The sequence below is a fragment of the Anoplolepis gracilipes genome, chromosome 9 (genome assembly GCF_047496725.1).
Source record: "Anoplolepis gracilipes chromosome 9, ASM4749672v1, whole genome shotgun sequence".
NCBI lineage: Eukaryota > Metazoa > Arthropoda > Insecta > Hymenoptera > Formicidae > Anoplolepis > Anoplolepis gracilipes.
Genome location: NC_132978.1, coordinates 10,194,355 through 10,214,030, shown reverse-complemented (window position 1 = coordinate 10,214,030; position 19,676 = coordinate 10,194,355). Strand labels below are relative to the sequence as shown.

At 29.2% G+C, this 19,676-nt stretch overlaps 2 protein-coding genes across 10 annotated transcripts in view; one reads left to right on the top strand and one right to left on the bottom strand.

The window, feature by feature from the left end:
• The window catches only part of LOC140669172 (uncharacterized), a 30,767-nt gene that overhangs the window by 990 nt on the left and 10,101 nt on the right, over positions 1 to 19,676 (top strand). Inside the window, exons 1-4 of one of the 9 annotated variants that reach the window (XM_072898742.1) lie at positions 11,072 to 11,473; positions 12,256 to 12,321; positions 12,897 to 14,003; positions 18,786 to 18,950. In XM_072898742.1, coding sequence (XP_072754843.1) covers positions 13,509 to 14,003; positions 18,786 to 18,950 — 660 coding nt within the window. In that variant the 5' untranslated portion in view covers positions 11,072 to 11,473; positions 12,256 to 12,321; positions 12,897 to 13,508. Of the gene's footprint in view, positions 1 to 5,381; positions 5,401 to 7,378; positions 7,771 to 11,071; positions 11,474 to 12,106; positions 12,322 to 12,563; positions 12,583 to 12,896; positions 14,004 to 18,785; positions 18,951 to 19,676 lie in introns of those variants that run through there. The other 8 variants (XM_072898744.1, XM_072898737.1, XM_072898745.1 and 5 more) reach the window with 8 other exon arrangements.
• The window catches only part of LOC140669171 (gamma-aminobutyric acid receptor subunit alpha-6), a 117,709-nt gene that overhangs the window by 93,300 nt on the left and 4,733 nt on the right, over positions 1 to 19,676 (bottom strand). The gene's annotated exons all lie outside the window — the stretch shown is intronic.

The window sequence follows — 19,676 nt, the reverse complement described above, 5'->3', positions numbered from 1 at the left end:
TAACACAGCGATGTACATAATAATTTCTATTTGCATATTTACTGAAACTATATAACCACTTAAGACTTATTTTTTTAATGATGTTTTATATTAAGTTTACGTATTCTATCTTTAATATATGTGCATACATAATGTATATAATATATAAAATTAGTTAAGAGAAATTTGACTCCAAATATTAAAAATGATACTGTAAATTTCGATAAAAATCTAAGACATTTTATTGATATATGCTCTGATGCATTAAGCTAAACATTAATATTCTTTATTCTTCCATGCAATTGTACTTTGTAATTTAACTAAAGTCGTATTCTGGCATTTCGCATTTTTTCTCATGCAATAAAATTTATAATTTAATGCGGAATGAAGCGTGCTAACCAGTTTCACGTACTCTTAGATTAATTATACTTTCTGTCTGCTGCACCGTATTGCAACGAAACAAGCGATAAGCTTAATCTTTGCTGTAATTATCTACTCATTACTTACTACAGATTAAAGAAATAAAATTTAATCCATTTAACTAATCAAAAGTTAACCAACAGATTTAATTTTCATGGAATAACTGCATAAATATTATAATTTAAAAAAAATCTTTTTTAAATTTATTTTTTATTTATATTCGTAAATAAAATATTTTTAATAAATGCTCAATTTTATTTAATATTGTCAAGAAAGAAATAATTCCAGAACACCTAGAGAGAAGAATTAGAATTTCATTAATACATACAATTATATTATTAATTTTAATATTGTTATAATAAATCATATATGTAATTATTAATATTTTCTGCTTATTCATATATAATTTATCTAAAAAAAACATAATAGATAAATAATTATATATATCTGTTGTTGATGTAACAGATTATTAATTAAAGGTGATATTATTTTAAACTAAATTAGTGAGTTATTATTTTACGTCACTTTTCCACACTTCTATATACATATATTATATATTCAAGTTTTAATTTCTTCAAAACCCTCAAAACTATTTGTGTGCCAGAATGATGTACGCTATTTCCAAATTATGCTGTGGTGAATAGCATAAAATTTGAAACAAGAATGTGCTCTGCGACGAAATGAAAATCCGGGAGACAGGCATAATTGTCTCGGTAAATAATACCTCGTGATCCTCTAGAGCTTTTTGCGCGCGAATAAATTATCGTATCTCGCCAGGTGTAACGTATTTGTTTTAAATATATACACATGAATTTCGCGAGTGGACCTCTTGTTTTATCACATATGTGATCTGTAGATGAAAAACTTCGGTCAGATGAAATAAATAAAATCTAATTAACACATTCGTGATACCATAACAGACATTACGAGAATTAATATTACCTTAATTATGTCATTAATATTATCCTTCTACATTTTTAGTAATATTAATTAATACCAGAATATATAACTTATATTATAATAAATACTATTCTTAGGTTTTGAAGGAATTAAAACTTAAATATACAATATATGTAACAGAAATATGAAAAGATGACATAAAATAATACTTTAATTAATGATCTGTTATATCAACAATACATACTTATCTATTATATTTTTTAGGCTAAATTATATACTATCTAATTCAATGTTTAAAACAGAATTTTTATTATATATTTTATATTGTTTCGCGCGAACACTCTAAAAATTTATCTAAATATTTTTTTAGTAATACACTGAATAGTTAAATCGAGTGAATGTAGCACTCTAATATGCAGCGGATCAGGAAATGATCGGACACGGCTAGCCTGCAACATGGCATAAATACATATAAACGCTAGATCTTGAGAAATATATCGAAAATGTATACTCTAGAGATAGTGCATTTCAGTGAATCCTGCGAATCTCATCGGCTCTACTCTAGATCTCGATCTTAAATTTAAAAACTCGAAATTTAGTTAAATATATGTGATAATGTTTCATTTGTATAACAGGAATATTATTAACTATTGTTTTGTAATCAAAATATATGATCTAGAAAGGAATGCTTTTTTTATAAATTCTCATAAGAGAAAAGAATAATATTTATTAATGTCGCTATAATTATATCAGTAATTTTAATATTGTTATAATACATAATATATTATATAACGTTATTAATATCTTCCGCTTATACGAATAAACAGAATACACTACAAATGTTTTTACATTTAATTTATCATATAAAAACTAATTTTTAAATAAAAAATAATTTATTGATATTAATTTATATCACCAGTAATGAAAATTATACAATGATTTATTTATGCAACCAAACTAGCAAATCAAATTTATTATTAAAAGGTTGACATCGACGACGTTTCGACCTTTGGTTTAAGTCCTTTTCAGTCGACTTTCTGACGTGTAAGTTTAATGTAACACCTCAACCGTCAGTGTCAATCAAGACTAGAAAAGGACCTAAACCAAAGGTCGAAACGTCATCGATGTCAACCTTTTAATAATAAATTTGATTTGCCAGTTTGGTCGCATAAATAAATCATTGTAAAAAATAATTTAGCAATTAAATAATCAAAGAAGTAAAAAATTTATTTGACTCGTTTTTAATATACGAATTAAGCTAGACACGAAAATAGATTGTAATTACAGTGATATTGCGTTAGTCGTGGTAGATTCGTCCGAAGATCATAATAAAAATTTACGTATCTCATATTAGCGTAAACGATATTTTTCATCATAATATTTTTACATCAACCAGAATGAAATAATAAATTTGAGACTGTTCGTAGATCAGATCGCACGAAATATAAAATATATAAATATCAAGGTTCTGTTTTAAAACAAAAAATTGCAGACAGCTGATAAGTTTATCTTGTTAAATTAAACGAAAATATATTTTTAATCATAATATAATAAAATTTCCTCTTTTTTAAAAAACAGATTAATCTGTTATATATATATATATTTAAATATCTAATTTGCATTTGTAAAAATTAAAAATATAAATATTTGATTAAGGAATTTTTTATTTTTTCTCTTGTAACTTTTTTTGTTACTAAAATAAATATATATATATATATATATATATATATATTTCATGGGTGCACAAAAGCTATATTGAATATTATATATATATATGTATTCTTACGTGTTACGTATATTCTTACGTGATACTGAAAAGTTTGATATAATTAAATTTTCACAAAAAAGTTAGAACGAGGGGTTGGTCACTGAGGTAATTTTTGTACAAGGGCTAGGTAATTCAGCGGCAATCCCAGCAAAATTTTGGGTAATCCAAGGTTATTTTTGGTAAATCTAAATAATCTTTAGCGTTAAAATAATTTAAAGTAAAATTTCTTTTTCAAAATTTATTTTTAATTTGAGATACTATTAGGTAATCTTAAGTAATCCGAGGTATAATTTAAGGGTAATCCGTATCAAAGGGTAATTTTTGTACATTATAACTGTTAGTGACCAATCCCTCGAATTAAAATGATTCAGAAATTATTTATGACTCTACGCATCTCCAATAAATACTCAAAAACCGTGGTAGATAGAGTGCCAAACACGTCACAGGTGGTTTTATAATGAATGAATGTGAGTGAGAAATATGATAAATTGCGGCAAAGTATATTTAATTCTATTTAATTGAATTAATTAACAGATGTGATATTTGAATATCGTTACTGTTGCCAAATCTATTTTTGGGAATGACATGTAAGAAAAAATATCCAACAATCTTTTGCTTTTTTAAATTCAATATTAAATTAACTATAAATTAAAAAAAACGCTAATTTTTATGTTACAATTTTATTTTGTACAAATAATAATCGCGTCGTTATTCTTTTCATTTCTAGAAGAAACAATCAAATAATGCATTTAATCTATTATTGTTTTTTCGCATTAATTAAACTAATCAACGTAGTTTTTAAATGTTTAGAAATTGTGTAAACGAAAAAACAGAATACTATACTTAAAATAATACAACTATTAAATTCTACATATAAAAAAGGTGACATATTATACCAACGGATATAAAAAAATCACAATCAAATATAAATTGTTCAAGGTTGAAGAACACATGCAAAAGTTACAACTTATTAATCGATCATGTTATTCTTGCAATTTCAAATATGTCATAATCTGAAAAACGAACATGCACACGGTCGTTTTTCAAATTTACTTTCCGGTTTATAGACTTTTGCGACTCGTCGATGATAAAAGTGCTCGTAGCTCGTAACATTTATATCCATGTAACATTCCTCACATATTTACACAATGCAGATCTTTTCTAATATATCTCCGCAGACGATAAACATTTCTCTATTAAGACTATTTATTAAGAAATGTGTGCTCGTAAATTTTATTTATTTATATTTTTTTTATTTTTATTTTTAAGAATTATACTCTACATTAAAAGAAATTAATTTTAAGCCATATGAGAACACAATACAAAAGACTTTAGCTTTTAAAGTACCATTAGGTAATGCTTCCTTATTTTGAGTATATAAAATACATGAAGAAAGTGTCAAAATGTATCTCATCTATAAAGTGTCCAAATGGAGGTACTCGATCGACTCAAACCCTTCGATCAAAGTCGATCGATTTTTCATTCTGTTATAGCAATTGATAATATAAATATCAGAGGAGTTTTCCACCTCAAAATATCAAATGAAAAAAAGACGAATTGAAGAGTCATATTGTAAACTGACTCGACTAAATCAAAATATCAGATCAATGATTTTGAAATGTCGTCTGACACGTCTGTGCCAGCATGAGCCGTCTGTCACGAACACCTTGAGGTATTCATAGTTCTGCCATATTACCGTCGCACTATTAATACTTGAGACAACTTTAGTTTTCAAACGTTTGCCAAGAATAAACGTACGTCGCGGCACATAAATATAACGATAAGTTGTGTCTCCCCCGAAAGATTTCGATCTCAGAAGCGACGGTGAAGCCGAGAAGTTAAATCGATTGCAAATAACCGATCTGCCTAAAAATTCGGAAAAAAACATTTATGTCTATCAATTTAATACCTCTACAGAAGTAGTATTATTTCAGCTCTTTGTAATCTTGTATCGGCCGGGTGTGTGGTTTAAGAGCAGCACAAATAGGTTCAAGGAAATAAGTAAAGCAATAAAGACGACGACAGAGATACCATTAATTGAAAGAGATAAATCGAAGTCACATATATCCGGGAATGTAGCTCGTTTTATTAAGGCAGAAGGTGTGCCAATTCTTGGCAACTAAAGTATAAATCTTTTGAAGTGCAACAATCGCGATTGGGTACGGCGAGCATTTTCCACTTTTGTTCCTCTCTCTTTCTCTTTCTTTCAACATGCATGTCGTGTCGAATAGTAACTATTGACCCGTGAAAGACGAATTTCCTCAAATAAAAAAACTACCTTGTGTCTGTCAGCAGTGAACGTGTGATTCTTGGCAGACAGACTTTCGAACGATGTAAGAAAAACTACCAATTCTAAAAAATAGATGGCTTCACCAGCAAACTTGTGATCAAAATTCGGCACTCATTTTAACGTTACATTTATCAATAATGTAACGTGAAAAAAATATTTATCTATACTGCTGAAAGTATAAACAACTTAATGTGTTTTTAATTCGATCTAATTTACACAGTTATCTTAATAACTAAATATCAATTATAATATTTCAATAATCAAATCATTTATAATTATATTGTGTAAATATAATGTATATATAATCTAAAATATATATATAAAATATGTATAAATATATAAAAAATATACATAATCAATTAAATGTGTGTATATATAATAAAACAAATATTTTAATTATCTATTTGAATTACTCATTAGTTTGAAATGATAACATTCTATGATTATTTCTTTTCTATACATCCAGTAAAAAAAGTGGCACAAGTGTTTTTATTAGTGCAACACGCTGCACACATAAATATACATATACATATATATCTTTTTCTGTTCTACCTCTTGTAAATTAACTTTTGCAAAGAAACATGATGACCTGTGTTTTGTATTCCATGCGTTTCATGACTCTTATATTTTACCAGTATTATTTTTGTGTTTGCCTTACTCACAAAATTAGAATCTTAGAATTTAAACAGTGAAAGTAATTAAATAGTTCTATGATATGTAGGAAAATTTATTTACATTATTTACTTTTTCAATTTGCGATGGAGATTTCTTTTTAAAGTATTTCTTTCTGCAGTATTAAACAGTTGCATATAAAAATTGCGATACTTGTCAGATAATTAATATGTCACTCACATACAAAATGCCATATTTTTAGAATTAATGCTATCGTTTTTGTTTCATAAATATAAAAATAGATACTTTAGAATACGTTTATACATACCAAAAAATATATTCAGCGAATAATCATGTGATCGTATTAATTTTTAATTCGCTATTATATAATACAATTATATATTATTAATTTATATAATTATTAATATATAATTATTAATATTAATTTATATAATTATAAATTAACTAAATAAAAATATTTTTGCATTTATTCCCGTTTAAATAATTTCATTAGATATTTTATCGATTCTTCATTAAATATTTCTTAATATATATAATTATAAAAAGTATACACATTAAAAATAGAATTTCAATCTTTTTGTATTCTAGATTATTCTAAATAAAAAAAGGCAGATGATTTTATTGAAGATCTTTAAGTCAATTAGTAGCTATTAGAAGAAAATATAATATAAATAAAAAATATTCGAATATTTACAAGCACGATATTATCCGTTAATTAATGATTTTAAAATGATAAAAAAATATGTATGTTCATAATGGTGTGTAAAATAGTTTTCGTCTTTCGACATCTAATTTAATCAAGAAATTCACGTTTCTATTCTTCATATACTTAATCTTTTATCTTTTTTATAAAAAATTTCTTTTATGATATTTTTTATATTTGTTATAACACAAATAAAATCCTATAAAAATCTCAATCAATATTAATATATAAACATTGTCATATATAATATATCTGTTTGACTTGTCAACCTTATGCAAGCAAACGTCTAAATTCAGAAATACTGCAATATCTCTTCGTCATTTTCATGGAATAAATATTTTCTTCAATAAGCAAATACGATAACATCACACTGCATATTACTCACATGACTCACATTATAATTCTAACTGATAAAAATTAATTTTTAACTTAACTGCGTCCGAAAAGTTCTGCCTGCGCCAGAACGCGCTTCTAAAATAGATATCGTCTGGGGTGACGTTTGCCAAATATATTATACAATGACGCGTAATAACTTAATCACTCCTCATAAGAAAATGACATTATCGAAACTGCGCGCGAGGTAGCAATTGCTACGCTTGAATTAGGCAGACGACGTAGCGCGACTCCCACGTGTCTTCGTCTATCTAGTCGCACAGCACGTTCGCGGGGAGCTACAGTTTCTCGACGGCCCTGAGAAACGTCGCGATACCTCGTGCCATGGCTCAGTGCGAAGGTGTCGTTCGCCAGGAGTGCGCCGCGTCTCTACGCTCGTTCCGTCTTTCTCCATTTCTCATTCTTTCTCCATTTCTCTCTTTCTTTTCCGCGCACCCTGCCGCGATCTTTCAAAGTAACGCGAAAGAACGCGCTCTCACTCGAGTGAATGCGTGCGTCGCCAGGACCGTATTCACTCTCGACCGAGGTACCATCGTGACACACGCCGTCAAGCTGACATCGCGTGGCATCGCGTGGCATCGCATGTCTGGATCAAGCAAGTCAAGACAAGCAGAGATAATAACCTTCGTGGAGAGACCTTGACGTCGCGGCACACATCGCGTTATACAGTGAATATTTCAATCAGTATATCGATCTATCGCGTCTGGAACACGTGTGTGTCATGTGTCTGTACTCTTCTCTCTCTCTCTCTCCAATCCTATCGTGTACTCGTCGTATTCGTAGAAAAATCTGCCTTCCATCCTATGCGCAGTTTTACACATCAGATTACCATTATACGCGCTGTCATTCTGTCATCCCGTAAAAAAATATTTCCTTCGCGATTAATGTGCGTATTTCGTGTCGCGCGTGTAAATATTTCAAAGCGTTATCGATTTACCGCGCAAAACACAGGTTTCACGAGTACTAACGTGTATGATACCGATCATCCTCACCCTTTCGATAATTCAATGATTAATGGAAAATTATGATCGAATTTTTCGCGCGAGATTAACTTGCCCAAGTATTAATACGACTGTCACAAGATTACTCAAATTGCGAGATCGCGTTGTGCACGCAGCATTACTTTGTTGAATTATAAGATCAAGTTATCTTACCGAACCGAAAAGAAACTTGCCGAAATATCATTTACAAAACGAATTCTAGCATAAATATGCCACTCCCGTTACTCTATATTTCATCGATACGAAATGCATGTCACGTTGCGACCAATAAAGTTATACCATTGAAGTACACCGTTCATTTAAATCACCCGTTATCTCAAAGATGCCGAATCCGAACCTTGCCGACAATCGCGTGTGTAGTGTGAATATTACAATACAAGATCGATCGACTGCACAGAACACGTGTTTCATAAATGCCTCTGTACTGTCTATCGTGACTTTGACGTTATTTTTCCTCGCTTGTCTCGTATGAATAGAATAAACGCGGAATTCAATGGCATTGAATATATCTGATATGAATAATACCATTTATGCTTTTATATTGCGAATTATGTGAAATGATATGACAGAGTTTAAGCTCTTTCATATAAGACGGACATTATAGTCACCAATGCTGGAAACACAAATAGATAAAAGTCTTTAATCGTCATTTTCTTTTACTTCATCCTTGCAATGCGGCTGTGCACTCATGCCAATCGAGTTACTCGTGAATATTTCAATATAGTATCGATCTACAGAGCAAAGTAGACGTCCAAGTATTCGTGCTTTCACATCAATATAACTTTGTTTTTTCTGATAGAATGACCGTGGTTTAAGTTTATACGATTTATACGCGAAATGTTTTTGAAAACTTTTTATCACAAAAGAATGTTCAAATTAAGATATTCGCACATTCATTTTTATTATAATTTTTATATGTAATTATATATTTTTTATACTTTATAAAATTATAAAGTATAAAAAATTTTAAAATTTTATAGATTTTTTCGCGCTTAAAAGAATATTTCAAGTGATATTTTATTCATATAATCGAATATCGCGTAATGTTAAACATCTTCTCTTATTTGAATATTTTAAAACGATATAAATCAACTGTAAATCATTCATTGATCATTCCTATCCATTTCCAGCTTTCGTTTTCGTCGTATAATAGTGCATTTAATTATCACGCAATGTGTCCTCATTATGTTGTGAAAAATATTTCTAGATCTATCGTACTCTCTCTCTATGTATATAATTGTAGTTTTTGATCAACCGTGAGTTTTATATCGGTCATCGCTTGTAATGGCATTCCGACAGCTGTGATAGACGACAGTCTCGTCCTTGTCCTTATATATTCGCATATTATCACGGAGACAGTTGCTCGCTTGCTTTACTCGTGTAAAACTCCAAAATTTGCATAAAGTTTGAACGATTGTTTCCTCTAGTAGTAGAAGCCGTTCATAGTCTACCAAGTTAGTTTAACAATCGAGATTTTGCGAAGAAAGTATATATGTAAAATTAGTTTGAAGTGCAAGGTTTTTTTTCGACGAAATAAAAAATCATTATCGTATCAAACTATATTTATTTTGTGTGTCTGTGTGTACTGTGTTACATAGAAAAAAATAAAAGTCACGATGAAGCCAGAATAATCGATCGGGATTAGCTTTGAATTTCATTCAAAATATGGCCATCAAACTGACAGGTCAATAAAATTGACATCTATATTTAACACAATAATAAAAATGGGAAAAAAACATTTTAACTTAATAATTTAATATTAAGAATAATTGTAGAAAGATTAAAGAGAGATTTTTGTTTTAGGTTATAATCTGAAACTTGCATGTTAAATCTCTCGAAATATTTATTTATTATTGAGTAGAATAATTATAGTTAGAATGTAATTAATATATCTAATGTTTAAAATTTAGTCCATTAAACATATTAATATAATAAGAGAACAGTTATATTTATAATAATTAAAAGTTCTTCTTTTAATTATTATATATAGTCACTATTATGACAGTATTTGAAACCGCATAAACTGCTTTAGTGCAAATCCGAGAATAAATGTTAATCTCGATATTTGCTTTATTGCCAGGAAAAGTTGAATTTTCTCTCCACGATACGTGACTCGATAACAGAGTAAATTCGGCGGATTTCGTTAAAAAGTCAATGAGATAAATTGCCGTAGTTTGTTGCCACAGTATTGTAGCATTCAAGCAATTTGTTTCTTTCGCATGTAGTTACTGACTAAAATTCTTAGATGATGACTTTCCCGCTTCGAATTATTTTTATTTGCTTCAAACAAACGAGATAAATTATTTTTATACATTTATATATTACATTATATTTTGTACTATTACACATTTATTTAATCTTACAATATGAAAAATAAATTACATGAAATTTTTATACCATGATATAGAATATTCGAAACTAATATATGTATCATATAACTTTAAATTTTTTAATATTTTGTTATTTTTGCTAATTGTTTTAATATATTAAAATTAAAAAATGTTAAATAAAAATTGAAGTATAACACGTACACAAATAATGCTTGAAATTAGTAAAATTGATTAAAAAATCTTTATTATATAAATGCTTTAATATTTTTTTAAACATATAATTTAGTTTAATGTGACATATTGCATTAGAAGATATAAACAGAGGAAACAATAACCTTGTATATTAAGTCCAGTAACTAATATAAACTCACGGTCACGTACCTTGCCTATAGATCAAATAAAATAGTAAAAGACGTTTACCTCGTTAACTGATTTGCATCGTTATCATATAAAGTAATGGAACACGTGCTTAAAACAAATTATAAGTTGCAAAAATTCTATCTCATTTCAAAATAATTTGGAAGAACTGATCTTAGAATTTTAAAATTGTAAAATTTTTTTATAAAACATACCATTAGAATGTCATTCGACATATCACAAACTTTGGATAGAATGTTTTATCAAATACTTTTTGCAAGTTTTTAATTATTAGAATTAAATTACTACAAAAATATCGTCGCAACAAGATTTGTTAAACAAGAAATACTCTTCAGATATTATAACATTCAGTTATTATAACATTCGAGTCAATATAGATTACATTTTTTATTATTGTCGATTAAAACGCGCAGCATTAAAATGAATTAAATAATTTTTTCGTTTTTACGCATCTATGTCTGCGTCGTATGCTACTGATAAAGCAGTCTGCTTTAGATCAATCGAGAGACTATTAAAGCTCGTGCCGTTTCTACAACGAGACAGTTCACTGCGAAGTGGCAAACGTTAGTCAACGTACGCGTTTTCGTGCCTCATTTAATCTTATATGTCACGCATTATATATAACTCTCTGTGGTTAATTTAAATGTCCTACTTTTATAAACTTAATTTTTCAAAAAAGTGAGATTACAAATAATATCAAACAAATTTAAACACAAATAAATTTAATAAAATGTAAAATATATAAATTATTGAACAGTGCATAAATATTTTTTAACACGAACGAATAATTTAATATTGTTAAATATTCAAAATAATATTTCATCCAGTGCAGCTGACGCAAAGGATTAATAGCACGATCTGCATATAGCTCTTTAGAATGTGTATCGAATTGACAAAATCTAATTACACGCGACCTTAGGTGTTAAAATTGTTTAAGTTATCATTCAACAACTTCGATTTAACGAGTACTTTCCGTTATCTTTTTATCAGTGTATCGAATTATAAAGCTTATATTTGATAAAGAGCAAATTGGAAATTGAATTACAACAATGTTAACGAATCATTTAATATTTATTTCGCATATTGAATCAGTGTTTCGATTTTCGCGATCTTATTGTTTTTCAACTGTGTGATGTGTATTATCACTTACATGTACAAAATTAGAGAAACTATTAATATGTATTAAGCTAACGCGATTTATAACGTTGTTTATTTAATTTTGAAATTATGCAGTTTATTTATTTTGTACTTTATTTATATGTACGTATCAACTGTATGAAAATATCCTGAGTTCATTTTGTTGTTAGTAAAGAAAATTATCCTATAACTCTTTAATATAAGGTGTCAATTAATAGAAAAAAATAATACACAGACCGTTGTTATATTTTTAATTATACTTATGTATTTATAGTATTTTATCAAGTCGTCTTTCAGGGTATTGATCTTGTTTAATTATGCAGGTTTCTTTATGTTTCTTTTCTTTTGTACATTCTTTGTAAACTATGGATAGTTCGGAGAAATAACGTGTAAGTGCCGTTAACTTAGTTTTCAGATATAAATTCAGATATAAATTCGTGATTTCTTATATCGCTCACGCTTTTTAAAAACACGAAGAGTACGACATCGATAAATAGGCGTCGCGAAAAAATTAATCTAGTTTTTGCATATCTAAAATTTACATATTAATAAAATTTTAATAAAGTTTTAATAAAATGTACATTTATTCAACAGAGTAAAAATATTTTGAAATACTAACAATAATTTTCACACACGCTGACAAAGCAGACGTATATATCTTAAATAATTATATTATTAAATAGAATAGATTATTCGATAATTTTGTGCTTCATTTTAAGGCAATATTAATATTTTATAATTTTCGTAAAATATTAAAAAGTTTAAATTTTTATCACGTTTGTATTTTAATATATACTCTCCACAAAATATACATATATATATATATATATATATATATATATACGTAAAGATTTTATCCGTTTTCACAATCAGTATTCTGAAGTCAAAAGTTTCTATTATCTTCCGTGTATTTCGGTCGAGAGATCGCGCGACAGATCATTATCATTCTTTTCATTCGACCTAGATCAGCCACGCGAGTGCTTTAGTACAACACGGCAGAAGTCGGTAAAAGTTAAAGTACTCGAACATTTCCGCGAGTATCCCCTATCGGGGATTGATTGTCAGCGCCTTTGCACGAGCGGCTTAAACTCCAATTCCGATTTCAATGATGTCCGCTGCTACATTACGCCGATTTCTCCTGGGCTCGGACGAAACATCATACGCCAAAATTGGCGTTTACAATGTGTCGTTAATCTCATAGTGTACATTCCGCCATGAGTTAGACACGGCTATCGATGTGCCCAGAGAGGATCGTGCGCAAAAAAAAAAAAGAAAAGATTTTGTGTCGAAAAAACGGCAAAATCCTAGACACGAAATCGTGTATCGGGAATCTTTAAGAAAGATTTAAAGAAACGCTAAACGTTTCCATACCTCCTTGTGATTGTCGCACACCGCCACCACCAAAATGTCTCTCTTCCACGCGCATCCTCGAACACCCGACCGAATCGACCGAACATATCATACGGTCGAGTAAAAAGAGAAAAGGAAAAAAAAAAAAAAAAAAAAAACAAACACACATACACACCACGAGAAATATATGCTGATAGCGATCTGAAATCGTGCACTGAAGTCAGTCATGAATCTTATGTTCCGCAAGAATTTCGGAGGCGAGAAAGGATCCGGTGGTGGCGGACTAGGTGGAGGAGGACTAGGGGAAGTTCGGCCTGTCCTGGGTAGCGTTTACGGAACCGGTGCGGCTTCGTTCGGTCAGCTAGGAACGCGTTTTGGCGCGGCGCGCGTCGGCCAGTCGGTGGTCGGCGGCGCACGTGGACCCATACGACGCAGCCGGGAATTCGGATACTTTCCGTCGATGGGCGATCACGAGCACCAGGGGCACGGCTATCGTACTCACTTGTTCCTGTCACCACCAGGTGGGGCGCTTGGCTCGCCACCCGAGGATCAGGGCGAGCGGCTGGGTCCGCCGCCACGTCGTAATTCGGGACCTCATGTAATCAAGTGGGGTGGCGGCGGACCCGTCGGCGGTTCTGCGCAGGGTGCGCAGAATCAGGCCAGAAGAAAGCAAAACCAGAAGGAATCTTCCGATCCACCGACCCCGACTGCGTCTAGGCAAGTAAGTATATAATTTGAAAATTCTAACGAATTCGAAAGGGAAAAAAACCTGATGAGCGATCTTTTTAACATTTCTTCATTTACAGAAAATTATCTAAATCCTTCATTGTTAGATGCATAATTAAGTTTGCATGATAAAATATATAAGATATTCTTAAAGAAATATATGTATACCTTAATTTATCTTCTGATATGACTACTATCTACTGATGAAAAATTTCTTAAAAATAACATTGATTGCGGTGTATGATAGAAAATAATACTATAAATTATCAAGGATATTTATCTTTTAATGTCTATATCTTTGAATGCACGGAAAACTACCGCAGTAATGTTATACATATTCTGCAATTAATCATAATTATAATAATTTCCTTTACAATCGATCAAAGGAAAGAGGAACAAAATTAATCTGCGATTGTGACATTAAAATTATTTGATTCAAGAAACGAATGTGTTTGTAGCAAACGAATCATAACGATGCATTATACATATGTAGGTGGTTTATTATTCTTGAACTATCATTTACATAAAAATTAAAAGTTCCACTATATGAAACATTAATTAATTACTAATTTAATTTAGGATAATTCTATATTTTATGTTCACGCAATAATGGCTTTTTTAATTTGTATTGACATATAATTTTTTTATTTAGATCTATAAATAATTTTAAGACTCGTAATACGATTTAATTAAAAAGTAAATAATTTAACTAAAAAAATGAACTATAAATATAGTATAATAAATAAAATATATATGAAAAATATATAAGATATAGTATAATAACTATCAAGTTTCTTAACAGAAATTAATTACATTCAATTGCTATTGTCATTATTACAATCAAGTGCTATATTGTCATGGTTTAAAGTGGGCCACCAGATAGCGAAAAATAAAGTAAAGTTACAGAGGAGAAATATGTAGATAATTTATAGGAGGAGTGGCATAAAGTAGTACCTAGCTCTGCAACACGCAAAGTCACTATCTTATTGCGCGTCATAGTGGATTCAAGAACGTGTTATAAATTCGCCCCGATGCAAGTATTCGACACTTAATTCATCGCTATCAACTCCGTTGAAAATCTCCTGACATTGCATTCCATCGCGATGTCTCTTCGCCAACGTTTAGTACGTCGTATTCTACAAACAAGAAAAGATACTTTCGGGCCGGATTCGTAGTATAATAGTGCAATAAAGCTCACGATCGCATCGTTTGATCGACAAACGGAATTTAAAGAACGTTTAAGTTCAGTAACAACCTGAAAATTACATTATAATAACGTTTCACGTCTTACAGCGATCCTCAACTGATCGAATCATTGAAAGACAATGATAATTCATTTAATGATGTCATAGGATTTTACTCTTAAAAAACGATAATTTTTTATTAATTTTAACATCAGGAAAAAAAATGTTTTATATTAACATTCGCGTACCACATTATTACAATCGAACCTAGAAATAAATTGATGCAGATAAGAAATATTGGAAGCATATAAAACGATATATGAAATAGCAAACTCCTTGTTATACTTTTCGCGTGATCGAAAAGAACGTGCAGCATGAAAAATGTAACGTGCGGAAATTCGCGATTGAAGTTGTTGCTGCGGCTTTTACAATCTAACGAAGACTGCAGTGTCATATAACGATCTTTGACCTTTACGATGCGTACCGTGAACATTTACCGTTATATAGTATATCCGCAATGCAACACGATCAAAACACTAGGCATACTTTTTTCGCGTATTTATGCAAATGTAAAAAAATGAAAAATGTTTCAACGCAGAGAATCGCGTGCCAATAGCTTATCTTACTTCAACATGAGAAGCGAAAGTTTGCGTTCTAATAAATGCGCATTCTATAAATGAAACGAGTATAATTTGCTAATTTTTAAATTCGCGACATTCTTTGCTAATTTAAAAATAATATATAAAAGTAATATAGATGGACATTTATAAAATTTGATATTTTACTTGTCTATTGCAGATTCAATTTATGGAAAAAGAAATTGCAAATTGCAATTAGATTTATAAAATTAATAGACAATTTTATTTTTTTATATCACAGTGCAAATTCTACTTAAAAAAAGGAAAACGAAATTATATTTGTATATATTTCGATTTTTAAACATTTTTATCTATCGTTATCATATCAATTTTCTCAAGCTACAATACTCTCTTTCTTAAGAAATGTCTTCTGAGAAAACACTTGGAAAATTTGCAGAATGCTTGATAACGTGTTGACATAGAGCAAATTTGCATGCGTCTAATTATACATAACTGATAATAAAGTGTTTGCTTAATCTGTATGAGAAAAAAGTGACTGTGTTAACATCTCCCAGTAGAGCTATTATTTTTAAATAGTTGGCTGTTCGTCATCCTAATTAATACCTACACGCACACACACATACATAATACATATAGATCTATATGTATATAATATCCGATATTTTTAATATGTATGTGTGTGTGTATTTACTTAGAGATAATTATACAAACGAGAGATAATATTGCAAACGAATGTATATATTGTAATGAAATATCTGAGTTTACTTTCCACTAGACAGTTTTAGACTATTTTGCTATTTTATATTCTAATTATAAAAATAATCAAGATGTATATTTGGAAAGTAATTTGAATTTTATAACAAATAAATTTGGAAGCGTAAAGTAGTAAATACAGACATATTGCACATTTGTGTGTCTGCGTGCCGTGCGTGTAAACATAATGCAAGTAGAAACCTCGCAGTCCCTATTGCGTTATCCGACACACTATTTTTACACATTAAATAGCATGTAAATTGTTATCGATTCTGTCAGTTTTTCTTTGCATATGTGCATTTCGCACAATACATTAATGATGTGCACATTAGAGTGTTTTCTACCATAATGTATGTAACATTGAAATAATATATAAAATCAGTGATATACATATATATATATATATATATATATATATACACAATATATATACATATATTTAATGATAGATATACACAGATAAACATAAAAAATTTCACCATTCTAGCGAAAACTTAACTGCAAAAAATTAGAAGAACTTTATTAATGAGATTGTTTAAAAGGAAATATATACAATCAAAAGATTAAAGTTTTAATTTGTATACATTAAGAAAAAATAGCAATAAATTATTTTACTTCTAAAATATATTTTTCGTATATATTTTATCCGATTCTACTTTATAAAAGACAACATTTCACAGTTACCAAGTTGTAGAGAAATAAAAAATTACAAGGCAGTGTGATCAATCGCTAACGCCGAGCGTACTTGCAAAATTGACATGCAACGTAAACCATGCAGCATCGCGCGTACGTGAACTATAAAACTGTAAGACTTTACGAGAGTCAAGAGGTGAAACGTACAGTGGGAAAAACGCGACCAGACCTACCATGGTGACCGTTTGTGCTTGGGCGCAAGTAGTAAAAGACAAGTCGAGTCAGACGCCAAGCGCACACGTGCACATCTGCCCATGCTACGCTATTCTTTTCCGTCTATACCACAGTCTATTTTTATTTTATTTGAACACATATTATCTCTTGACATCTTTATTATTGCTAATATAAATTATTTGGACAAGTCCTCATGAGCGTGAATCTATATTTACACCGATTTACACATATTGCACACATGTATGTACATACTTATATGCACATACTGAAATCCGAATTTTTTTATTTCTAATTTTGCGATAATAATAACCTACATCATAAATCATTGTCAATTTATTTTAACGCAGTGAAATTTTTTTAGCCTATAAAAAGCGATTGCAGAATATTATGTAAAGTTTATTTAATATCTTTAAATATATTTATACGTAGCCAGAAAGAATCTTTTATAAAATTTATACAAGCAAGTTATTATTCATATCCCCCTCTTATAATCATATCACTATTGCAAGATATGTAATATATTTAAGATGATACAGGATAAACTTATATTTGATTATTAATAAAAAAATTAATTTTTTAAATAATTCAAATTTTTAAATAAATTTAAAAAACAATTTAAACCCGTTTAGTTGAATGTACTTTGACTTTCGATTGTAAGCACGGTGCTTGGAGTAATTTTTAGTTTTCAAATTATGTATGTTGAGTATATGTATACTCTTAAATAGAACATACAAAATTTTTATGCTAAAATGTTTTTATCAACTAAATTATAAATTTGAAATAATAAATTGTATAATGTAAAAATGTAAATAATATGTGTTTTTTAAAAACTGTAATAGGCTTAAATCTAATTAATAAAAGATATTTAAATAAACACCTTGATTAAGAGTTCTTTCTTCACCTTTGTAACAAGTAAAACTTCATTTTTAATTTTTTTTTGGCTAAATTGATGATATTATTATATATTAAATCTAATAGAGAGAGAAGGAGAGAGAAAGAGATCGTTAGACAAAATATATTATTTATCTTGATTTATAAATTGCAAAATAATTGAGTCAATAAATATTACTTGCTTACAATCGAATTAAAAATCTTACAATCGAAAGTCTATAGACATCAATTAAAATTAATAGGCCGACTTAAACGTATTTTTATTTTGTGCACATATATTCTAAATAATATTTCACACGTTTATCTAATTACTGACCTTAAGCACATTCTGTGTTGCAAACTTGATATTAATATAAAATATTAAAGATAAAATTGTGTACATATGTAACTGATGTGAGAGTAATCTCTTATAGTGTTTATACTCGCAAATATTAGCGTGTGTTACATCTAATATATAATTCTCTAATTGTATTATTATTTTAGCAGGTGTCTTTCAGCGGTAACCGTGCTTCCGGCACTTACACACCTCTCGTGGTCTCTGGAAACAGTCCACCGCGAGGCGAACCAATTTCCTTGGCCACTTTGGACCGTGACTGCTTTATCATACCTCTCGCTTCTCTCGAGCGTTTTTTACCAGCGGGTGTACCAGTGAGTGACCGAAAAATTTATCTTGATTTTGTTTAACTCAAAATATATTATGTTTATTTACAGAAAAATTTCTTCCTAATTTGTAGAAAGTAAATCTACATACGATATTTTTTTACAAAATTTAAAAGCGTATTTTATTTACTAAAATATCAATAAAATATTCTAATAGTGTTGGAATAAACCGTTATATATTGTTGAGAAGTTATGATAAACGATAATGTCTTTTCATGTTTTTTATTGCGAGTATAGATTAACTTTAAAATTTATAAGAAATTCTAGGACAAGCTGTACGTATATATGTATATACATATATCAAGATTTTAAATCTTGATGTTATAGCTTATATATAGATATGTTGGACTTGGATAAGTGGAGTGAGTGTGCGTGACACGTGTACGAACGAGAGTGAATATTTATATAGATCATGTTGTTTGCCTACTTGTCAGACATTATTAGCCAAAAATCACTCAAAAAGACTAGCTCGATATATTTAATTTCAAAATATTTCCATTCCCCATTAATAAAAAAATATTGTAATTCAAATTTTTTATAAACATAATAATTTATATATTTTTATATAAGCATAATAATTAAAAAGTAAAATTTAACATCTCGTCAAACTTTATAGCGTTATTGAATCATTAAAATTTAATATTCATTAATTAATAAATATTCCTTAGAATGACATTTATAATATACAAGAAACAATTTAATAACAATCAGAAT